General features: G+C 42.0%; 1 protein-coding gene and 1 pseudogene across 4 annotated transcripts; both read right to left on the bottom strand.

Annotated features, from left to right (window-relative positions):
* Positions 1-2895: 2895 nt before the first annotated feature.
* On the bottom strand, positions 2896-21868 carry TTC5 (tetratricopeptide repeat domain 5). Of its 4 annotated transcripts, none has more exons than XM_046010319.1 (10): positions 21798-21868; positions 17865-18045; positions 16039-16250; positions 15526-15676; positions 14395-14486; positions 11447-11503; positions 10750-10896; positions 10350-10564; positions 6426-6570; positions 2896-3504 (listed from the first exon to the last, which is right to left on the bottom strand). In XM_046010319.1, the coding sequence occupies exons 1-10, from the start codon at positions 21846-21848 to the stop codon at positions 3385-3387; spliced, it is 1371 nt and encodes a 456-aa protein (XP_045866275.1). In that variant the 5' UTR covers positions 21849-21868; the 3' UTR covers positions 2896-3384. The 4 variants fall into 4 exon arrangements, with proteins under 4 accessions (XP_045866275.1, XP_045866276.1, XP_045866277.1 ...); XM_046010320.1 differs by having other exon boundaries at positions 17913-18045; XM_046010321.1 differs by lacking the exon at positions 6426-6570.
* A 1100-nt stretch (positions 21869-22968) lies between these two features.
* LOC123943540 lies at positions 22969-25210 on the bottom strand (annotated as a pseudogene).
* Between the last annotated feature and the right edge of the window lie 20 nt (positions 25211-25230).

Here is a 25230-nt window from a genome sequence, read left to right as displayed (position 1 = left end):
TTCCTTTAAGTATAGAAACAAGACCAGGATGCTTGCAATCATCACTTGTATTCATCATGCTGGAGGTCATAACTACACAGAAAAGAAAAGGTAACATGTAAAAGGACTGGAAAGGAAAATACAAAACAGTCATTATTTGTATGTTGAAAACCCAACAGAGGCAACAAATTATTAGAATGAGAGATTATGAAAAGATCACAGCTATGAAAAATATATAAAACAGCCAGTTGGGGGCGCCTGGGTGGCTCAGCGGGTTAAGCATCTGCCTTCAGCTCAGGTCATGATCCTAAGGTCCTAGGATCCAGCCCTGTGTCAGGCTCTCTACTCAATGGGGAACCTGCTTCTCCCTCTCCCTCTGCAGCTCTCCCTGCTTGTGCTCATGCATGCTCTCACCCTCTCTCTCGCAAATAAATAAATTAAAAAAAAAAAAAAGTCAGTTGTATTTCTATTCCCACACATAGCAAATGTAACTTTTAAAATGACACTATTTACAATAGCACTGAATACTATTTAATATTTAGGAATAAATTTAATAAAATGTATATAACAGGTGCCTGGGTGGCTCAGTTGGTTAAACAACTCCCTTCAGCTCAGTTCATGATCCTGGAGTTCCAGGATGAAGTCCCCCATCAGGCTCCCTGCTCTGCAGGAAGTCTCCTTCTCTCTTTTACCTTTACCCCCCTCAAGCTCTCTCTCTCTCAAATAAAATCTTTAAAAAAATAAAATATATATAAGACTTTTCTGGAAAAAGTATATAATTAATTGAAAGACATTGAAGACTTAAATAAATGAAGAAAATCATGGATAAGAAGATTCAAAGTTATAAAGATGTCTATTTTCCTAAACTGATCTATATATGGAATGCAATCCCTCCCTCTGCCCATTCCCCCTCCCCCCCTTCTCATTAACTCTCTCTGGGGGGGAAAAAAGAAGTAGCTCCAGGTGGTGATGATGCGATTGGTCTGGGGACCAGTCTTTTGAGAGCCACTGCTATTCAAGAAACTCTTACACTTACACATTCAGGACATGTGCAGAATATTAATAATGTGCTACCTTGACAACAACAAGCCTTAACATCCTACTAAACTGTGGCACAATCATACAACGATATATTTTCCAGCTGTGAAAACAAATGAGCTCATGGAGAGGCACACAAGGGCTTCTAAGACACTAGGGATGTTCTAGTTTTTAAGCCAGGCGGACATTTTCACAGGTGTTCTAATTACTCTCTAAACTACATACACGTTTGCATACTCACCCGAACACGTACTTCATCTTAAATCTTTTAAGTTCTGTTTCACTCTACTGTAGAGGTCGTTTTTAGGCAATCAGGCTTGAGTGTTGGAAGGTAGAGAGGCCCACAGCCACCCCCGGGCCCATTCGGCACCCCACCTCAAAATTTCCGTAGGCCCTCGCTGACCAATGTGCTACTCACAACCAGGCACAGTTACCAAAAACCGGAGAATTCCATAGGCCGCATTACCGCCTCACCTTCTCCCTTTAAATACAGCCCCCACCCACTGCCTCGAGGCAGACAGCCCCTCCTCTGCCCTCCTGCCTGCTGCTCCCTAGTGGTGTAGTCAATAAACTTCTCTCCTTTTCTGCCTCAGGTCCATTCTTTCATCACCTGTGCCCACCACCTTCCAACCGATGGTTGCCCCACATCTGGGGCCCCCATCCAATGAAGACACCCCATTTAGGCACATTTTTCTACTGTCTGGTCCTAACACCAAGTATGTAAAATCACACTCAGGACTTAGGTAAAAGGGGAAGTGTGACTGGCTCTCATCTCTCTACTGACTCCAATGCACACACATATCACCACCCCCACTTCCTCCCCAGTTGCTTTCAGCCTTTTCTCAAGGCATTTCACGCCCCTTCAAGTTCCTGATTGCTCTCCCATGACTGTGGGTCTCAAAATCAACGCCCAGAACTGCACACAAAACTCCATGTGTGGGCTGTGTTGAAAACTCCCTGGCTACTAGATTCACTGGTACAGTCAGAAAAACAGAGCTTTTTGCATGGACTCCTCATACTAACTTTATCTACTAAAATTCCCAGTAATTTTTCGCACATGATGCTAACAAGACACCTATGAAGTTGGCCTTTTGGGACCAAAACAATGACTTCAAGCTTTTATCTTAGATTCAGCCCTTGTAACTTCTTTAGTTTTATCATCCATTATTATCATCCATTCAGCTTAGTTTTATCATCCATTCTCTGAGCAGTCCTCTGAGTTTTATATTCTTTATAAAAATGAATGAGTCACCAATGATATTCAAGCCGATGATCAAGAGCTCAACAAGACCATGGTGCCTGAGTGGCTCAGTCGGTTAAGTGTCCCACTCGGTCTTAGCTCAGATCATGATCTCGGAGTGCTGAGATCGAGTCCCAAGTCAGGCTCCTGAGATCGAGTCCCAAGTCAGGCTCCACACTCAGTGGAGTCTGTTGGAAGATTCTCTCCCCCATTCCTCCCCCTATTGTCTCCCTCTCAAATAAATAAATAAATCTTAGGGGCGAAAAAAAAAAAAACTACTACAAAACATATCACTATAATCTAAAGGAACTGAATACCTAGCTCCCTCTGGTCTTGCAGCCTAGTAACACTATTAGAATAATATTACTGTCATCTTGTACCATGGTGAGGGCCACTCCTAGGGATGACAGAAGGGTAAAATGGTAGGAACCTACTTCCCAGTGACTTTGTGTGACTTTTTCCTGCCTTGGGCTGCCTGTTGTCAGAATTCTTTTAACTGGGAGAGAAATGAACTATTTTATGTGAAGAAAAAAAAGGCTGGTGTAGGGTGGCAGGGGAGAGTAAGATTGAAGTGATCCTAAAACCAAAATCCAAGCTTGGAGAGAATAAAGCCAAACTACAGTATTATTTTTCTCCAAACAAATTTAATTCTGTTCTAGCCCCCAAAGAAGGGGAAGAACCTAAAGTTTAAAAATAAAAATAAAATAAAAATTGAAAAAAAAAAACCAAGCCATTAAAAAATTAAGCCCCCTCCCTCAGCAATAAATACTGAAATGATATATACACATGAGGCTCAGGAAGGAGGCAAGAACAAGAACCTTGGGAACACCATCCCATGGCAAGATCCCACACTTCTACCAATTCCATGCTCTTTGCCTAAAACACAGAAGAGCAATGAAAGAGGCTGCAGGGATTACACCAAGGGAGTGTGTGGCCTCAGAGAGAGCTGGAACAGGATAAAAGGAGGGAAAGAAGAGACACAGTGTCTCACAGGGAGGAAAGGAAAAGTCATCCTCTCAAACATCCCCCGCGACCTGGCTGAGTCATGGGATGTAGGTGGTCCAGCTGCTAAGTGCCCGTGAGCTTCTCCTCTCAACCCGACTCCTTAGCATGCAAGTCAGGTAAGGTCATTCACACTGGGGCCGTGATGCCACTGTGGCAGCAGCCTGACTGCTGGAGCCCTGAGGCTTCCCATTCACCACCAGCAGGAGGGGTGTCTCCACACGAACACTGGAAAAGCAATAGTCCTAGAAAAGACAAACACACAGAGGTTCATTATAGATCCTAAGACGGAAGCAACTTCAGCACAGGGATACACCAGTAGGGCTTTCTCCCCATTCCTTCCCCCTCAGGACATACACCCCTTACCTCTATCTCACATTAAAAAAACAAAGCTGAGCTAGCAAAAGGATGTCATTTTCCCCAAGTTTTCAATCTTCAGAAGGAAAATCTGGGGAAAGTAACATGCCCGTAATATCACTACAAGAATGGGACAATTCTCTGAAAAAGGACAGGTTCCGGCACAGCCTAGCAAAAGGGCACCACCACCAGCTCTCACAGAATCTGCCCTTCACAGAGGGGCACCAGGTGGGCTCAGTCAGTGGAGCATGTGACTCTTTTTTTTTTTTTTTTAAGATTTTTTTTTTTATTTATTTAGTTGACAGAGAGAGATCACAAGCAGGCAGAGAGGCAGGCAGAGAGAGTGAGAGGGAAGCAGGCTCCCCGCCGAGCAGAGAGCCCGATGTGGGACTCGATCCCAGGACCCTGAGATCATGACCTGAGCCGAAGGCAGCGGCTTAAACCACTGAGCCACCCAGGCGCCCAGCATGTGACTCTTGATCTCCAAGCTGTGAGTTCGAGCCCATGCTGGATGTAGAGCTTACTTAAAAACAAAATCTTAGGGGCACCAGAGTGGCTCAGTCGTTAAGCATCTGCCTTCACCTCAGGTCATGATCCCAGAGTCCCGGGATCTAAGTCCCACATCAGGCTCCCTGCTCGGTGGGGAGTCTGCTTCTCCTTCTCCCTTTCCCCCTGCTTGTGTTCCCTCTCTCACTTTGTCTCTCTCTGTCAAATAAATAAAATCTTTTAAAAAATAAATAAAATAAAATAGAATCTTAAAAACAAAAACAAAAACCCAGATACACAGAGCCACCAGTAAAAATTCTGAGAAACTCTAAGTCCAAGTGTTTGTAAGGCCCCAAATTAATCTGCCAAATATAAATTCGAGTTATCCCTCCTTTTGCATCAGCAGGAAGAAATAGAATGTGTAGTTTAGACATTCTTCTAATAACAGAAAAGACAGCTCCCTTTACCAGTTCAAATGTATTTTAGTTATAAAACATGTTAAAAAAAGATCTTTATCCAAAAAATACTTTCCCACCAGGAGTGTGAAGGCAGCCCTTTTCAGTCAAAGTAATGAGGTGAATTAAATCCAATTTTTTTAACATCCTAACAGGAATATGGGCAATGACCAAAAAAAAAAGGGGGGGGAAAAAAGCCGATTTATAAAAGGAATATAGTCAATAAACGTCTGATAAAATGTTCAACCTCACCAATAATCAAGAAACCAAAGCAAAACAATACTGATGCTGTATTTTTCATGTAAAAGCAGCATATAATGTTTCAAAGGTTTCTCCCCAGAGCTGAGAAAACTACAAAGAAACACTCGCTCACATCTACTGTTGGTAAGAATTGGTACGACATTCCAAAAATTAACTTGGCAATATGTAGCAAAAGTCCTAGAATTCTGCATACCCTTTAGAGCCAGAATTTTACCTTAAAATTCATTTAAGTAAATAATCCTGGATACAGACAGATACAAATTTTTCACTACAGTGCCTTTATTACAGGGAAAAATTAGAAATAATCTGTATCTGGGGGCAGTATATTTTTTCTGTAAATGGCCAACTAGCAGTTTAGGCTTTCTGGGCTCTATGGTCTCTGTCACAGAACTATTCAACTCGGACACTGCAAAAAGCAGCCACAGACAATCATGAACAAATGAGCGTGGCTTAGTTCCAAAAAAATTAATTTGGGGACACTGAAATTTAGATTTTCTGGAATTTTCAGGTATCGCCAATTATTATTCTTCTTCCAACTGCTTTTATTTGAAAATACAGACACTATCCTTGTCTCACAGGCCATATGAAACAGGCAGGGAGCCAGATTTGGTCAATAGGCCACCAGCTGTCAACCCCTAATCTAAATGTGAAAAGTGGTTAAACAGTGACTCATATAAGATTTCTGTGATGATGAAGTGAGCCAGTACAGGCAAAAAAGCTCTTATCCCAGCCAGCATCTAGCAGTCAGTTAAATATTCAGTAAATGTTAACTATCATCATCGTCCTTATCACCACGTCTGCGTGTCCATTTAAAACAATGTTGTAGAATATGTAAAAACACAGGAAATGTTCACAAACATTACATATACTATTTCACTGCTTTAAAATATATACATATGAATGTCTATGTACAGATTTATGAAAAAAAAGACTGGAGGTGTACAGACGAAACTGTTAACAGTAATAACATCTGAGTGATAATATTTTGGTCCAGTTTTTTAAAAATTTTGTTGAGATAACTGGCATGTAACATTGTGCAAGTTTAAGGTGTAAACATGCTTATTTAATGTATTTATATACTGGAATCTGATGACCACCACAGTGTTAGCTAACAACTCTATCATGTCATGTAATTGTCATTGCTTTTTTTGTCATGGGAACAATTAAGATCTAGTCTCCAGGCAGCTCGGAAGTATATAATACCATGTTGTTGTCTGTAATCACTGTACTATGCATTAGGTCTCCAGGACACATTTATCTACTGCAAGTCTGACCCTTAAACAATATCTCCCTAATATACCCACTCCCACAGCACCTGGCAACTACAATTCTAGTCTGTTTTCCTAAATTCAGCTTTATTAGATTCCACAGAGAAGTGATATCATACAGTATTTGTCTTTCTCTGTCCAGTCCATTTTTAAAATTCTGTTTACCAGTAGTTTCCCTTTTTAGTAAAAAAAAAAAAAAAAAAAAAAAAAAAATTATGTGTATGCATATGTATACACACACACATATACATGCATTATTTTACATATTTGTTAAAGGAAATAAACTCGGCCCCACTTTCAGAGCCTATGAGCTGGGAACAAATCCTGGCCATCACTCACTTTTCCTTTGTGCTGAATTTGGTGAAGCCGGAGGTTGGGCTCAGGAATGGCTACAGAGTCCCCAATGAGCACTCCCCAACTCTGTACCATGTTATACACCATCACTGCATAGCAAGGTCCATCTGAATCTACCAGGCCAAATGTACTGCCAGGTTAAGATGGGTTAAGGGAGGGGTGGGGAGGAAAGTGGGCAGGAAAGAAGAGCAAAAACAGTGGTTTTAAAATACCAACAAAATAAACAAATGTTTTCTCAGTTACTTAGAACACTTATGACAGGTAACCATCATCCACTACTCAAACGTCTGAGTCCTCATTTTTCATACATATATAGTATCTTTGATAAAGCATACACACAAGACTCATCAGTCAGTTTGCCACACACTTGAGATGTATGCGTGCTGGGACCATTCCACAAATACTAATAATGAACCAGCTCAAAATGTGGCAGCTGCAACTTTATTCCTGGTCTATCGATTTAACCATCACAACCTTCTAATTCTCTAACCATCACCGCCAATTTCATTGAATCCCACAAACTTTCAGTGAATACCTATCACCTGTCAAGCTTTGTGCTTAGTGAGAAGACACTGATCCAGCTGTGAGTAAGCTTACAGTCTAGCAGGAGCCAGACACTTAAACCGTCACTTACAGGACAAGTGTGAGAGGTGCTAGAATAGCTTCTCCCTCATGCTGAGTTCAGTGAGGCCAAAGGTGAGACCATGGGAACCCAGAGGAGAAATGTTCAAAACTAGAAAGCAGGGGAGGTTTCCTTGAGAAGGAGACCCTCAAATGGAATGGTAAAGGATGAAAAATTATCTGGGTTACAAAAAGAAAACTAATCCTCAGTAGGAACAGAAAACTTCTGGAGGAATGGAATAGGGATTACCTGGGAGGGAACACAAGAGAACTTTCTGAGTTGCTGGTAAGTAATGCGCTCTATCTTGACAGGTGTTTGGGTTACATAGATGTATGTTAGTCAAAACTTAGCTAATGTATACTAAGATTTGTATATTTCATTCTATGTAAATTTTACATAAAAAGAAGAAAACAATACTGAACTCCAGTTAATGATTACATTCTTAAGTATTTAGGGGAAAGTATGTTGATCCTTGCAATTTACTCTGCAATGCTCCAAAAATAAGATGGATCAACAGATTAATAAGGGGACATAGAGATACATGAGGAACCAAGTAAGATATTAGTGGTAGAATATGGGTGGATGGGTACACAGATGTTCACAGCAAAATTGTTGTGTTTTTTTTTAAGATTTATTTATTTATTTGTCAGAGAGAGAGAGAGTACAAGCAGGCAGAGAGAGAAGCAGGCTCCCCACTGAGAAAGGAGCCCGATGTGGGACTTGATCCCAGGACCTTGGGATCATGACCTGTGCTGAAGGCAGCCACTTAACCAACTGAGCCACCCCAAATTCTTTCAATTTTGCTGTGTTTGAAAAATTTAAAATAAAATGTTGGGGGGGGGGAATGTGAGTTGTATCAAGCAGCCAAAGGATTATCCACACAGACACAGGCTGTGTGTAACGGTATGGAGGCATGAAAGGTAGGTTCTGGAACCTACAAAACAATGCCAAGACAGGAACAAGAGGCACAAGTGGGAAAGTGAAGGAAGAGAATGGAAAGAGGCAGGCGCAGAGCAGATTATGAAGGACTTTGCACGCTAAGCTAACCTAAGAGTTCAAACTTTATCCTGAAAGTAAGCACAGGAGTAGGAAGGGATTTTATACAAGAAATGGCATCTAACATTGTCCTGTTTCTCTACACTGTGAAAATATTTCTCTGCACTGTGGAACACCAGACAACAAACAAGGAGTCCAAAGACCTGTCTGGAGAAGCAATAAGGGGCTACATTGTGTCCACAGAGACCTAAAAAAAAATGTATTGGACTTGATGAATGCCGTAATGCAAGAGAATGGAGAATTCTAGAACAATTTCCAGAAGTCTTAATTAAGTGACTGAGCAGAAGCGCTACCATTGATTGACAAGGAAGTCAGGGTTTAGAAAAACAGTTTAGAGAGAAAGAGGAAGCAAATGATTTTGGACATAGTGAGTTAGGCATTTCTGTTGGGAGCCCAGAGGCAGCTGGATATAGGAATTCAAAATTAGAAATGAGGCTTGGACTGGAGATAAACCTGTGAGCATGATGGTGGAGGCAGCCACAGCCTTGTGTTTATAGGACATCACCAAAGGAGATGATCTCTAAAGATGGGAAACAACTGGGGCTCGTGCCACCACTTGGTACACCCAAATTCACAACCAACACTGACTGCAATCAAGCCCAGCACTCTGCTGGTGAATCCAATCAAAGCCTCAGAACCCTCTACACAGTACACTAGGCAGCCACTGCTAAGTGATAGAAGCTGGCACCTATTTGCTAACCTGGTAAAGGGAGGAAAGAGGAAAGGACAGAAACAGTCCTTCTGGACTTAACATTTAGAAATTAAGAAAAAGAGAAACCAAGGAGTGATAAAATATTTGTCCTCGAGACCCCCTAAAATCCACCTCTGTCCATCTCTCCTTCTCATTCCTCTTAGTTTTAGGGTCTGCTCTAGTTAACTAAACTTTTCTCTACTACCTTCTTGCTCTTCAGCTCGTGCATCTCAAGAGAATGCCATGGAGAAAGCACAGGCATGTAACAGGAAGTATTTGGATTTGGATGAAGCAGAAGAGATATGAAAAGGAACAGTGAGAAAGAAGTCAGAACGTTGTAGAGCCATGTAGTGGAAGCCACTGGACCAAACACTGGTGATGCCAGACAAAACAAATTCAGTAGGAAAAAAAAAAAAAAGGAAACCAGTCAATGAGGGATCAGGAAGTAAGGGAAGGACCAAGGGTGATGACATGAACTAAAATGTAATTTTTAAAGAGTTAAAAATTTTCTTAGTGACGGATGCCTGGGTAGCTCAGTCGGTTAAGCATCTGCCTTCAGTTCAGGTCATGATCACAGAGTCCTAGGATGGAATCCCACATTGAGCTTTCTGCTCAATGGGGCGCCTGCTTCTCCCTCTCCCTGTGCTTGCTGCCCCCCGACCCCTGTGCTCTCTCTCTCTCTCTCTGACAAATGAATAAAATCTTTTAAATAAATAAATAAATAAATAAATATCTAAGTGAGGGGTGCCTAGATGGCTCAGTCAGTACAATGTCTGACTCACGACTGAGGTTGTGGGTTCAAGCCCTGCACTAAGACTGTACAGATTACTTAAAAATAAAATCTTTTAATGAATCACTGAACACTACATCAAAAACTAACAGTGTAAAAAAAAACAAAAACAGTGTATTATGTTTGCTAATTGAACATAGTAAAAATAAATAAATAAAAATAAAATCTTTAAAAAATACATATTTTCTAAGAGAATGTTCTTAACTCATTCTCTCTGCTAGACTGTAAGCACTTTCACTTGGATCCTTTACATTTCACTCCCTACCATACATAATACCAGATGCTCAATAAATATTTGTTGAGTAACATCTAAGACTATCTCCCCATCAGGCCTTAAATTCTAACTTAAAGCTAACCTTCCAGAACTGCCTAGGCATACCTAAGTCCCAACAGGACTGAAAACTCTTCCTCTTCCAACTTCTGGGATCATGAAAACACAAAGAGGCAGGAGAATTTCAAGGTTTCCATCTGCCTTATAAAAACAGCATTCAAATTTCAGCTATGGATGTAGGAATCCAGAGCACCAAGCTCCCGGGGGAAAAAAAAAAAAAAAAAACAGGTGATGACAAAATCTAGGGAGAGATTTGTAAAAACATCTCCTAGATAATATCTGCTCACAGGAGAGTCAGAGAGGGAAGCAGAATGCACTAATCTGTGACCACCACCAACGTCCTCACTGTCAGAGAAGGGCCAGGAAGTAGACCCATTAGTTCAAAAGAATGAAAAAGAAGAAAGGCAAGAGAAACTCACAAGGGGACTTTCTCCTCTGTGGTAAGGCTGAACACCACCTTTCCTAGGACCACGGTACCACTGTTCACCCCAGGCTGTAGGGCACTCAGTGGCTTGAGCTCCAGGGTCAACTTCTGCCCAGAGGCTGACTGGTAGCGCCCATCGCCACAAGGGCCTAGATGGGCTGGGCGCAAGCTTCCCAGCATGCTCTGCAACTTTTTGGTCTTCACCTTTCCCTGCAAAAAAAAAAGGAAAGGAAAAAGATAAAAAGCTATAAACTAGTCACTCTCTGTGAGAGTCTACTCCTACTTCCACCTACCCACTTCTGTAGATAGGGTCACTATGACTGAAGCCTATTTTATTCTTATTGTATTGACCCCCAGGAGAAGAAAAGCAAGATCCAGCCTTTTGACACCTTTACCTTGCTCTCAAGGAGGCTGGTTAATCTATTCAGGAATTCCAGAAGTTGCTGCTCTCGTCGCCGGGGCTCTGGCCAGGCAGGGTCCAGTGCTGCAGCCCGAGAGAAGCCCTCCAGGGCCTCCCCATAATTCTCTTCATATTTATGTAACTGCATAAGTAGTAAATGAAAACCTTCCAATTACACGTGTATCTAACACAAACTATGCCAAGCGGAGTAACAGCACAATGTGCTAGGAATCTACAGAAATAAATTGTTTTCTTTCCAGTGGTTTCCCTGATCTATGATGAACAGCCTAAAGAAAGAGTAATGCTTTACATCCCTCCTCCTGGCTCAGGGATCACAAATCCCAAAGATGGAATCGTTTCAAAGATGCTAACTTCCAAATCTGAACATAGTTACGCTGCATACAGTGGGTCATTCTATTTTTATATTTATAATGAACATTTCAGAGGAGTCTCCTAAACTGCCCCTCCATCCTCTGTGTACCCTCCGGCCTCCTCGGCCCCATCCTCTTTCCCGCCATAGACTCCATCAGATCCTAAAGTCAAACTGGGCCAACCCTCCCTCGAAATAATGTGGCTTTTCTCTCATAGTTTGTACTCAGCCCTGTCCCTATGAATACTCAGTTACTGTCCCAGGCAAAGACTCAGATGTCACCTAAGTGACTTGCAGATGACCACCACCCCACGGGTCTTACCGTTGCCCTGTTCAGATGAAGATCAGGATTGCTGCAAGCTGTCCTGTCAACCTTCTCCTGTAGCAGGAGAAAAGGATGATCAGTGGATCCTGTCTCATTCTTATGGATGGCCATGCCCAACATGGCCTAGTCCTCTCCCCCTGCAAAAATTCGAGTTTCTTCCTTGTCAAAATGTTACCTATACCCACCCTGTTATACAGTAACTGCCTGAGTGGTATATTAGTAGTCCCTGATACCTTAAGGAGGTAAGGGTTTGGGGGTGTGTATGAAACTTTGAATATAATTTTTTTTTAAATGTTTTTTATTTATTTGACAGAGAGAGAGATCACAAGTAGGTAGAGAGGCAGGCAGAGAGAGAGAGAGAGAGAGAGAGGAGGAAGCAGGCTCCCTGCTGAGCAGAGAGCCCGATACGGGGCTCGATCCCAGGACCCTAGGATCATGACCTGAGCTGAAGGCAGAGGCTTTAACCCACTGAGCCACCCAGGTACCCCTGATAAAAAAAATTTTTAATGCTGAGATAATGGTATAAATGAGGAAAGCCTAGAAAAGAAATGTCATTGATTTACTTCATTTCCTGTGCCCATTAGCCCCGCTCCAGATACAGGCAGAAGCATGTTTCTACATTCAAGCCCGCTTCAAAATCCACTGAAAGTCAAATTCTGATTCTCCAATTTAAATAGATGACCAGAAACCACATGAAAGTGCAGATGGATGTGAAGAAACTGCTAAGTTCATGGCCATGTTCAGCTTATTTTTCTGATTATGTTCATTGCCTAGCACATTTTAAAAGTAAAAACAACATGGATTAAAACTGTTTAAATGGGGGGGCACCTGGGTGGCTCAGTGGGTTAAAGCCTCTGCCTTTGGCTCAGGTCATGATCTCAGGGTCCTAGGATCGAGCCCCGCATCGGGCTCTCTGCTCAGGGGGGAGCCTGCTTCCCCTTCTCTCTCTGCCTGCCTCTCTGCCTACTTGTGATCTCTGTCTGTCAAATAAATAAATAAAATCTTAAAAAAAAAAAAAAAAACTGTTTAAATGGGGACACCTGGGTGGCTCAGTCAGTTAAGCTGCTGCCTTTGGCTCAGGTCATGATCCCAGGGTCCTGGGATGGAGTCCCACATCAGGCACCTTGCTCAGCAGAGAGCCTGCTTCTCTTTCTGCCTCTGCCTGCCACTCTGCCTGCTTGTGCACTCTCTCACTCTCTCTCTCTCTGACAAATAAATAAATAAATAAAATCTTAAAAAAAAAAAAAACTGTTTAAATGGTTGGTTCAAACATGTTTAAAAATGCAGGTTTAAAAAAAAAAAATGCAGGTTTGGGTAAAGAAATTAAGAGTTAAAAGCAACAATTTAGGGGCGCCTGGGTGGCTCAGTGGGTTAAGCCACTGCCTTCGGCTCAGGTCATGATTTCAGGGTCCTGGGATCAAGTCCTGCATCGGGCTCTCTGCTCAGCGGAGGGACTGCTTCTCTCTCTCTCTCTCTCTCTCTCTCTGTCTACTTGTGATCTCTCTCTGTCAAATAAATAAATAAAATCTTAAAAAAAAAAAAAAGCAACAATTTAGTGGAAGCCAAATATAAAATTTTTAGAGAATACACCATTACTATTTTTTAAAATAAACATCCACCAAAGTAAGAAATTAGACTAAAATATAACTCCTCTGCCTTCAAGTCCCTCAACTACAAACATGAACAGAAGGTAGCTAATTCTCTATTCTGTCACACAGAACAAAGTAAGTAACATTAAGTTAAAAGGCAATTCTCTAGGGGCACCTGGGTGGCTCAGTGGGTTAAGCCTCTGCCTTCGGCTCAGGACATGGTCTCAGGGTCCTGGGATCGAGCCCCGCATCAGGTTCTCTGCTCAGCGGGGAGCCTGTTTCCCCCTCTCTCTGCCTGCCTCTCTGCCTACTTGTGATCTCTCTCTGTCAAATTAAAAAAAAAAAAAAAAGGCAATTCTCTATGTCAAAACAAGCAAGAAAGCAAAAAAAGAGAGATGAATATGAGGCCCAAATAAAAACTGCTTAGAAGGCCAACATGAACCTTCTTATAAGGAGTAACCAAGAGCTCAAGCCTGAAGGAATCCCCCACGTAAGCAGCTGTTGATAGAAAAACAGCCTGAAAGGCCTAAGCAGAGCATGAGCTCCACTAGATCAATCCTGAGGAAATGATGCAGAGTAAGCTAGATGCTGTTTTCTATTTTAAACCTTTCATTTTTAAGTAATCTCTACACCCCACATGGGGCTTAAACTCACCACCCCGAGATCAAAAGTCTCATGCTCTACCAGCTGAGCCAGCCAAGTCTCTCCACTGTTTTTTTGGTTGTTGTTTTTTTTAAGACTTTTATTTATTTATTTGATAGAGAGAGAGATCACAAGTAGGCAGAGAGGCAGGCAGAGAGAGGGGGAAGCAGGCTCCCCGCTGAGCAGAGAGCCCGACAAAGGGCTCAATCCCAGGACCCTAAGATCATGATCTGAGCCGAAGGCAGAGGCTTAACCCACTGAGCCACCCCGGTGCACCTCCATTGTTTTTGATTTTAGCCTGTGGGAAATCCAGGGTCATAGTGTCTCATGGTTAATCGCAGGATAGCACTTCATTTATACTTAAGTATTAGAGCTTTCATTTTTCTTTAAACACTATACAAATATTAATAAACATTATTTTAATATAGACTTTTTTCCCCACCACAAAAGATGAACACATTGGGATGGGTTCTGGGATTTGGTTATAAGTGCCGGCAGGAAATCCAGATAGTTCAAAGACCTATCTAGCATTGAGGCACCCTTCAAGTAGCTGCTAATACCCCAGTTATAAGAAGAAATAAGTCACCCCTGCAGTCACAGCTTTGCAAAACCACACACACTTGATGCCAGTGATTACTGCCCATGTTGCTCGGTAAAGAGCCACACATAAGACTGAATGACACTCTTGCTTCTGTTGTGACCATAAATACTTACTGCTTGGGCATAGGCACTGAGGGCTTGCTGGGAGATTTTAGGGTTCTGGCCAGTATTGAAGTAAAGAGAAAGATACGCATTCCCAAGAATATCTGAAAGAGAAACAAACGGAATCTGGTTCCTCATGTAAGGGGCTTCGAAGTCACCATTCCACCCTGATGGACTGAAAAACCCACAACTCTTCTTGGATCCATAAGACACAGGGCAAACTACAGCCCCTAAAACCGGAGACAGACAGGCAAACATTGGGCCTGTGGCTCACCAGGGCAGAAACTCATGAGCTGCAGGAACCAGTATTGAGGTAGGAACACCTCAATTGTAACTGATGAAGAGCTGGAGGTTCAATGTGGACAATCCTGGGAGTCAGAAACTCCAGGGGTCCCAGGCATAAGGAGGTCCCCACAATATTGTGAGATTTACCTCCAGAAGCTCAACCAGATTCGCACAGCAAGTATTCGAGAAAAATCCTCTCGTACTTCCAGCAGGGGAAAGGGGAGAAAGAACTGTTACGAAATATGCTAGAGCACCATGTTCTTCATGAGGCCTGCCCTCAGAAGAACTAGCTAACCAGAGCCTAACTAACCTAAGGAAGGAAAATTTCCATCTGGCTGTAGCCATCTGTGTGGGGGAGGGGAGACATCCAGCCGCAGCCCACTCTAGCCACCTTGCCCCACCTAAGTAGGGGAAAAACCCTGAGAAACACAGTGGTGAGTCACCTCAGAGCCCAGGTTCAGGATATGACCTATTTTGGGCACCCTCAAAAGACTCTTTGAAAGGTCCCCCATCTGACAGACCCCAGTGATAACACCGTATTTAGTATACTCCAAATTCCACTGGGATAAAGAGGCGGACACAGAGCCAAAGCAGAAACCTGAGCAGACTGCACAAAAGCCCTGCCTTGCTTATGTGGAAACATAAGCGTCCTCCCTTGGATGAAAAGATCAGAGAGTTCCTAGAACTGTGGTTCATCAAAATACCTTTCAGGCTTCTTCAAAACAAAGATGCCCAGGCCTGACACTAAAAATCAGACCCAACAGGTGAGCTCCAGAAGATTCTGGCATGTGTGGCCACGTTGAGAACCACTGCTCTAGAAAGTTGTGGGACTGTGGGAGATCTTTCAAGAGCACTCACACCAGGAGCGGCCATCATGGACATCCATCTGCACAGCCAACTTAGCCTGTCGGACACTGTCCATGACATGACGAGAATGTTCATCTCCAGTGTCAGTCCGCAGCTGGCGAAGCACCATGGACAGGTTTTGAAGGGAGACCTTGTTCTTGCACTGCAAACGGAGAAGACACATATGCAACCTTCCTAATTCTAATTCCCCTTTCCAGATCTTTTCTATCTTAATCTTCTAAATCTAATTTCTCATCTTGATTCTTAGCACCATCTACAAGGATCAACTTGGCTGTTAATTTTTCTTCACTTCTCATCTACCCCTGAAACTGATCCCATCATCTTCTTCCTTTCTCAGTTCCTATCCCTGTTTTCCTCAGCCAGGTCTGCTCCCTGACTCTTCCTCCCCTCTGATTCCATTCTCCTAGTTCTAGTACAGTCCTATTCTGGTATTCATGTGCTAGGGAGAGTCACAGAACCAAAGGAATGTCAGCCTTCCCATCTGTGTTTCCCCAGATGGCTCACGTGGGTCAGGGCTCCTGAGAAGCAGGTGTGGGCAGCCGCAATATCGCCTTTCTTCCAGTACACCTCACCCAGCTGGTTCCAGGCTTCCACCAGCTTGGGCTCCAGCTTCACAGCCTTTGACAGAAGCTCCTCAGCCTTAGGACTGTAGTCTGGAGTCACATTCAGTGCCTTCCCAGTCAGCATCAGAACCTGTGCCTTGCCCTGGACAGAACCTAGGAGGAAGGGGAAAATGGAGGAAATTGGAAAAACCCAGGCAGTCTTAGAGAAGACCAGGGCACTTTTCTCAAGAAATAACCTCAGGTCGGCCCCAGGAATGAAATAGTTGAAGAAAATCTTTATGAATAAACCACTTATTGAAAGCCTACCATAGGCAGAGTAGTAACCAGGTAATGGGGAAACAAAGAAAGCATTATCCCTACCTTGGAAGGGCTTACAATCTAGTGGAGAGGACAAAGCATATTCATGGACGATTAAAACAACAATGAGGGGCGCCTGGGTGGCTCAGTGGATTAAGCCGCTGCCTTCAGCTCAGGTCATGATCTCAGGGTCCTGGGATCGAGCCCCGCATCGGGCTCTCTGCTCCGCGGGGAGCCTGCTTCCTCCTCTCTCTCTGCCTGCCTCTCTGCCTACTTGTGATCTCTCTCTCTGTCAAATAAATAAATAAAATCTTTAAAAAAAAAAAAAAAAAACAATGAAAAGGGGCATACGGCATATGCCAAAAAATGGGCTTTACCTAGTGAAAAGGAGGGGCACCTGGGTGACAGTTAAGCATCCCACTCTTGATTTCAGCTCATGTTATGATCTTAGGATCGTGAGATCAAGCCCCACATCAGGCTCCATGTTCAGCAGAGAGTCTGTTTGGGATTCTCTCTCTCCCGCTGCCCCTCCCTCACTGACCCCCCACCCAAACAACATACTTGCTCACTCTCACTCTCTCAAATAAATAAATCTTTAAAAAGGCTTTAAAAAGAAGTGAAAAGGAGAAAAGACAAGATCCTCCAGTTAACAATATGATGTACACAAAGACAGAGAGGCAGAAACCCATGTGGCATGTTCAAGGGAGAACAGATAGTCCAACCTGAAAGACACAAAAAGTTCCTCTGTAAGTAAGTAGTCAGAGATAAGGGTAGAAGAGGAAAAAAAAAAAAAAAGAAAGAAAGAAAAGAAAAGAAAAATGGTCAATGAGACCTGAATACCAAATTAAGGTGTTTAGACTTCAACCAGTCAATAGTAGGAATCTCTGAATATACTTGAGCAAGGAGGCAGAAAAAAAGGTAAGATTAAATACAGGAAGTAATATTTAGAAAGATAATTGCATTATCATTACATATATTAATTTGGAAGTAAAAGAAATTAGAGGCAAAAAGATCAGTTAAGAGATTAAGGGCACCTGGGTAGCACAGACAGTTTAGTGTCCGTCCAGCTCTGGGTTTCAGCTCAGGTCATGATCTTGGAGTCTTAAGACTGACCCCCGAGTAAGGCTCTGCTCAGCCAACAGGGAGTCTCCTTCCCCTCCCCCTTGCCTATCCCCCAACTCTCTCTCTCTTTCTCTCTCTCACACACACACACACACACACACCCTCTCTCTCTCCCCCCTTCTCCAGTAAGTAAATAAAACGTAAAAAAAAAAAAAAGTAGTTTAAGGAACAGTTATGTTCTTTTATTTCATGGCATCTGCTATAATAAAACATTAGAAAACATACTTTAGAGGACTAAAAGGTAGCCATCCTACAGAGGGGCCCTCAGAAGAAATACTCTGTTGTACCATCCTGTAACAACCACAAATGGGATACCAAAGGGTTGACAGAGAGAGAGCAAAACTCTACCGCATTTCGGTGAAGGGCAGGGGGTTCCGCGCTCCTTGCCACTCATACCCACTACTTCCTCCATCTGCTGCAGGGTCTTCTCCATCTCCTCCCGCACATCCTGTTGCTTCCTTCCAGCATCCTCAACACCATGTGTCTCAAAATAGCACTCTCGAAACGAATACAGCTGATCCACCAGTTCCTGGGAAGCGTAAGAATGGTACCATTAAGAGGAGAGAATGCCAGACAAGGAAATTGGAAACTGGCTAGCCATACCAGCTCTGTTCTAGAAATACGGATCCGCTCTCTCACTGAGGAATGACAAAAGAGGCAAGCAGATGGGTCTCCCAAAATGCCACAGATCATGAAGAAAAGTAGCCAGGTCCCAGACCACTCTCATGTGGTCCCCTGTCGGTCTCAGCACCATGATGATAGTTCTCTCTCCTCCAGTCCCGGCAGGGCTTCCAGCACAACTAAGCACTTCATGTACTACAGTCAAGAGGAGGGAAACACTTGGCAACTTGAGATAAAACAGAGTTAATAAGGTAATAAGGTTACTGGTCCCCAGAGCACAAAACTTCAAAATGCACCCTTAAAACTGGACTTCCTAACAAAAACAATCCTATCCCTGATTTTTCTTGTACTAGTACCTGACCTTTGCAATGATGATGACCACATGAGAGAACCATTGCTTTCCACAACAAACAGATCAATTTAAGTTTGAGGATCTTGGTATTTTTACAGGATTTTGTTTCTTTAAATACTTTGGGTTTTGTTGTTTTGTTTTGTTTTTGTCAAGTCACCTTCTGGTTCTCTTGCATTTGACCCAAGTAAATGTTCCCTTTCCTACTTTTTTTTTTAAGATTGTATTTATTTGTTTCAGAAAGAGAGAGAGCATGAGAGGAGAGAAGCAGACTCCCTGCTGAGCAGGGAGCCTGACATGGGACTCGATCCCAGGACTCCAGGATCATGACCTGAGCTGAAGGCAGTTGCTTAACCAACTGAGCCACTCGGGTACCTCGCCCATTTCCCATTTTTTTTTTTAAGATTTTATTTATTTATTTGACAGACAGAGAGAGATCACAAGTAGGCAGAGAGGCAGGCAGAGAGAGGAGGAAGCAGGCTCCCCGCTGAGCAGAGAGCCGGATGTGGGGCTCGATCCCAGGACCCTGGGATCATGACCCGAGCCGAAGGCAGAGGCTTTAACCCACTGAGCCACCCAGGCGCCCCCCATTTCCTATTTTAAATGCCTCTGCCTCTGTCTCTGAGTCTTCCTGTGACAACAAAGCCTTTCCACTATCTATTCTTTACCGAAACTGACCAGCAGCAGAAATATATAGCACAGTTCTGTCACATCTTAACTACCTCTATAGCACATCCTAAACTCATCTACCTGTCTCCTTCTCACTAGGACTATCCAGGACTAAATCAGCACCATTACTTGCCTGGACTGCTGCAATAGCTTCTAACCTGGTCATCTTGTTTCTACTCTCCCATTCTCCTCATTGTAGTTGGGACGACCTTACAAAAATGCACATCACATCACAAACTGTTTTCCACTATAGAGAGAATAAAATCTAACTCCTAATCACAGCCTACAAGACTGTACAATCTGACCTCACACTACTATTCACCCTGCCACAAACTTCCTCTCCCTTCATTCTCACATGCCCTCCCTTCTACAATAATCAAGCCACACTGGCTTTCACTCAGTTCCTCAGATCCAGCAAACTCAACCCCACCCTGGGGCTTTATACCTGCTATTCCCTCTGCCTGGACACTCTTTACCTAGATCTTTGCCTACCTCATTCCTCATTATCATTTAAACCTCAGTTCACTATAAACTTCTCAGAGAGGCTCTCCCTGACTACCCAAACTAAAGTAACCACTTCCCCTTCTGCCCACTGTTAATCGAACTTATTTTTCTTCACAGTCCCTATCAGCTGAAATTATGTGGCCTGTACAGTAACAGTCTGTCATCTCCACCTGTAGAATGTAAGCTCCATGAAGGGAGGGTCCTAATCTCCCATCTCCCACGTTCCGAGCTATACCTGAGCACGAGAGCAGGGCTTAGGACATGACAGGCTCTTATTAAAAATGTTGATGGAATGGCTTAACGAATCATCCCTGTCTCTAACAAACACTCATGTGCTATACTTAACTTAAAACCCTGCCCACAGCAAAGAGAATGGACAGTACCCTCTGTAGCAGCAATGTTTCTCAAATATTCTTTGTGTTATTTTCAGGACTCAGCCTGCAGTTTCCGATTTTAGAAGTTTTAGCAGAACCCAAACACCTTTTAACAAGCACTGCAGATGACTGTAATGAAAATGACCTGTAAAACACACTTTGAGAAATAACTTTTTATGGCATTCCTTCTGTCCTAAAATGACAAGGAAATCAAAACATACCACCATTCCCATGGACAGCGGTATCACTATCCTTTTCCTCTCCTCTACTCCATTCCCCCATTCCATTCCTGCACCATTCCTGCCCACCCACCCCAAGATACCCCAAGGTACTTGCTTAATCCATCTACCAAAAGTGAGCCCAGAAAAAGAGAGTTCTCAGCAAAATCTGTAACACAATTCATTTTGCCCTGCAATCAGCATGGCTGTAAATTAGGAATTTTAGAGAGGGTCTCATTGTCTGCTTCTAGTCCTGAAAACAAATATGCAAGAAATTATTTGGCTTTGTTGTTTTGTTTTGCTGGAGTGAACATTTTTAATAACTTCTTGTCTCATGGAAAATTAATATATATAAGTTGTTAAAATTCATGTAAGTACACATAAAAAAATACAAAATAAGAAATTCCTCATAATCACCCAAACAATCTCAGGGATAACCACTGTTTAGTATACATGTACTAACATAAATACACAATGCTTCCAATACAGAGCCAGGATTGAGAATCTCTGATTTCAGTCAGTCACACTACGGAATGAAATTAAATTAATCTCAGTCAAGTGGAAGTAAAATAAAGTTCACACTCTAAAAGGTGCTATTATCTTAGTCTCCTCAAAAAAACAAACAAATCTCACCAATGTTTAAACTTTTGCATTACAAGCCTTTAAGCAGGTTATAAGCCTGCCACAGGTCTAATGTTTATTCCAGAGGGAGGCATCTGGCCAGCTCAGTCTGAAGGGCATGCGACCCTTGATCTTGGGTGGTGAGTTTGAGCCAAACATTGGGTATGGAGATTACTTCAATAAATAAAACTTTTTAAAAAATAAAAATAAAAAATTCTAGTCTGTCTTAGAACACAAAGAACTCAGTTTCTGAGGTTTAAGGAAAATCTTGGGTCACTGAAAGAAGGTAAAGAGCAAACAAGAAGTTAGTGGCTACCTACCACGTACAAAGACTAGTCCTAGTCACAACCGCAGTCAACTCTGAACTGGGTGGAATGTGGACCCCTCCGCATCAGATGCCAAACTGGGATTGCAAGTGTGCAAAAGAATCAGAACTGTGGAGTCCTGAGGGGACTGACCAGGATACAAGCGGTGCAAGCTCTTACACTGCTTGTTGCCCATTTCAAAGCTGGTAAGTAGCGAAGAAATGGCCTTTGTGGGAATCACAACACATGATATTAGCTCCTGCAGATCTACCATACACATGTGTATGCTACTTGTGACGGGTGAATGGAGGGAGAAGAAAAACCTCCGTAAGAACGTGCAAGAATAAAGTTAGGAGCAACAAATCCTCTTCCATACGGGACTGGAACTGAGTGTAGTCAGGGCGGCAGCAGAAGGTCCTACCACACGGCTGCGCTCCTCCCCTGGCCCGGGAGGCTCCCCTCTCCCACCGCCGCTGCACCCTCAGGAGTTGTTATAGTAACCGCACTGACACATGCAGCGTCCTGCATGCGCCACGGAATTCACTGGTACTACATAAACTGGGCTCCCCGCTTCTTCCCGAGTAACAAAGGCACATACAGATTTTAATCTATGGTCCCACCTGCAATTTCTGCAAGACCTGCTTGACTTCCTCGTCTTCATCAGCCATCATTTCCCAGCCACTCTCCGCTTCTCCGCCCCCAACTTTGTAACCACAGAGACTCATAACCTCCCCCCCCCCCGCATCGTGGAGCCAGAGCGACATCTAGGGCACTGGAGGCTTATCTGCATCTGAGTAGAGGAGCTGGTGGATTAATGGGTTTGGTTTGGGGTTTTTGTTTTTGCTTTTTATATGTCCAAACACTTTTTTAATTAAAAAAATACATGGACTAATTATACATTTAATAAATTAAAATGGTGATTTCTGATTGCAAGAAAAAAACAAAAAAAATTTCGTATAAGAATCACTATAAAGTTATAATGCAAATACATTTTTTATTGTGAAAAGGCATTAAAATTTCCTTTATGGGCAACTTGTCATTTATCCATCGTGTAATATCAAATACACCTGTAATCCCGTAAAATAAATATGATTCTTTTGAGGGTAAAGAGCCAAATCAAAGACATCATTGAGGAAAAACTTGAATAGTAGACTGTGAATTCTACAGAAGACAAAAGCTCTAATTTTAAATGTCTTTAAACTCCCTAATTCCTCACAGGGTTCTCAGAATATAGTTTCTCAGTTAATGAGTAGCAAATTGACTTACTGGTTAAATTAGCAACTCTGGAGCTCCCTGACAACAGTATAAAATAAGTGGATAATTCAGAATAACTAGCTTTTGGACATTAATTTAGTTACTTTGAAACAACATAATTTAGTACCAAATGTTTAAACAGCCATAGAATTGCTAAACTGTGAAATCAGCATTATTTATATCTGATCAGATATACAAAACTCATCAATTTTTTCCTGAAAAAAAAAAAAAGGTAGTAGAAATCCCGAAGAATAAAGAAGAGACTACTAATTAGGGGCCACATTTATGAACCTAGCACCATCATTCCAGTCTTAGGCCATCCCAAGTGGCTAGAAGGAGGAAGGGAAGAGATGAGCATGTTGGAAAAGGATAGTTCTTAATTTGTGGCCCATTGGTACTCTAAGCCAAACACAGGATCTAGCAGAGAGGAAAATCACTGAGTCTGGAATTTAAAACAAAAAACTTTTGGTTCAGAGGGTAAGGAGCACTCAAGAACAACAGAATCAGTATATCCAGAAGGCCATGCTGGAGTCCGCCTCATGAACTAGGGAATTTCTTCTTGATGTCCAAGTCCTTTTAATTTCTGTAAGTTTTTTTAACCAGGTGTGATATGTCGTAATTCTGAGCCAGATACATTCCAACCACATTAACAAAAGTACATCCAAGGAGGAACTAGAGCAAGGTTATCTGCTAGAAGTGTGCAAAGGATGGCTAGAAACTGATTTTCATGAAACAGCACTGCTGCAAATCAACTTAACCCAATACCTGTAGCGCAAAGAAGATGCTCTATAATCACTTTTGAGTTTATAAACTTGTTCTTTTCCCAAATCCTGGAAACTTCTAATATGCTCAGGTTGATTGCATGTATCTTTTTGTTCCATATCTTTCTATTTATACCAAGATTATAATACCACCTTCCGCACCAAAAAAGGACAGGTTAAGACAGTGTATGCCTGTGTTGTAAGTTTAAAACCTTAAGGGAAATGTAGTACAATGGTAACGTAATTTGTCTGAATATTTTCCAAACTTGACAGTTATTTTCTATATCAGAGGGATTTCATCACTTTGAACACACTATATTAATAATTCTGCTACACTCAGAATGGTATCATTAAAGTCATAACTAATAAACTAATAGTATATCAGTACACTAATAATGCCAACATATTGATAGACTATGTCTAGAAGGATAAATAAGAAACAATGACTATCTCTGTAAAAAGAAATGGGGACCAAGAGTTTTCAGTAGGCAAAGAAAATGCTTTTGCTGTGTACACTTTTGAACTTATCATGTGCATGTACTACCTATTTAAAAATAAACATAATTTTTACATAAAATATTAGTTGCTTCCACATAGACTATCTCTGAAAGAGATACAAGATACTGACAACAGTAGTCGCTTTCAAAAAAGTGAAGTGAGTGACTGGGAGACAGGGTGAAAGGGAGACCTCACTCCATGCTTTGTTTTACACTTTTTTTGAATTGGTGACACGTAACTATATTAAACTCTTCAATAAGTAACTAATTAAAAGTAGCATGTAAAAGTCCTAAGAAATTCTCTCTACTTTTTAATTATAGCTTACCTGTATTTCAAACTGATACTATAAACCTAACACAAGAAGCAAAGTTTCAAAGCAGAAGTAAATCATAAATAAACATAAAATTATTTCTCCACCATTTTCTAACAAAATTTAAAATGCAGAGGGAAGAAAAATACTTTGTAACATAATCTATAAAATATGTTAACAGCTATGAAATGGGAGGAGATATTTTAAAACTTTTTAAGTGAAGACTTTTCATCCTCTTCCTGATATACCATTTTAACTTTGGAATAGAGTAAAAAATGTTTTTGAAAAAATTTTATATTCTATACTACTAAGGAAGAAAACAGTACTTGCTATCCAATTATGTAAAGCAAAGATATTTACTTGCTTTTCTATGACTAAATATAAAATATCCTCAAATGCATTCAGTATGACTTTATTACCCAAATATCAAAGGGATTTGGTATTGAGAGTAATTCTACTATAATTCCTCCTAAACCAATAGAAATAAATAATAAAATTCAAGAGTTAGAAAAGGTCTGTAGGATAATTTAATTCAGTCTCTCATTTTACAGTTTCAGAAGCAATCCCAGAAAGTTTAAATTCAAACTTCAAAACCAACCGACAGGGGAAAAAACATAGTTAGATCCTAGATGTTCTGCTTCTGCAACCAGTATGCTTTCAAGTCATGCCACTAAAAGTATGTACAGTAACTGAAAGTATTTTTTAAATTTCTTTCTTGGCTTTATGTTTGTTTGTTTGCTTTTTAAGATTTATTTAAGAGGGGGCGCCTGGGTGGCTCAGTGGGTTAAAGCCTCTGCCTTTGGCTCAGGTCATGATCTCAGGGTCCTGAGATCGAAGAGGGGGCGCCTGGGTGGCTCAGTGGGTTAAAGCCTCTGCCTTCGGCTCAGGTCATGATCTCAGGGTCCTGAGATGGAGCCCCGCATCGGGCTCTCTGCTCAGCAGGGAGCCTGCTTCCTCCTCTCTCTCTGCCTGCCTCTCTGCCTAGTTGTGATATCTGTCTGTCAAATAAATAAATAAAATCTTTAAAAAAAAAAAAAAGATTTATTTAAGAGAGCACATGTGCAGGGGAGGAAAGGCAGAGGGAGAGAGGAGACCTGAAGCAGACTTTCTGCTGATTGCACAGCCAGACCCAGGGCCCTATCTCAGGACCCTGAGATCATGACCTGAGCCAAAATCAAGAGTCGGACATTTAACCCACTGAACCACCCATGTGCGCCAGCTCTATGGTTT

This window comes from Meles meles, chromosome 6 (assembly GCF_922984935.1).
Source record: "Meles meles chromosome 6, mMelMel3.1 paternal haplotype, whole genome shotgun sequence".
NCBI classification, from domain to species: domain Eukaryota; kingdom Metazoa; phylum Chordata; class Mammalia; order Carnivora; family Mustelidae; genus Meles; species Meles meles.
The sequence above is the reverse complement of the archived record's forward strand: the minus strand, read 5'-3'. Positions and strand labels throughout refer to the sequence as shown.

Excerpts from the sequence above, each read along its gene's own strand:
- TTC5 (XM_046010319.1), bottom strand. The coding sequence starts at position 21,848 with ATGATGGCTGATGAAGACGAGGAAGTCAAGCAGGTCTTGCAGAAATTG. Across the intron at positions 18,046-21,797 it reads AGGTCTTGCAGAAATTGCAG|GAACTGGTGGATCAGCTGTA; the intron begins GTGGGACCATAG and ends TACGCTTCCCAG. Across the intron at positions 3,505-6,425 it reads AAATTCAGCACAAAGGAAAA|GACTATTGCTTTTCCAGTGT; the intron begins GTGAGTGATGGC and ends TGTCTTTTCTAG.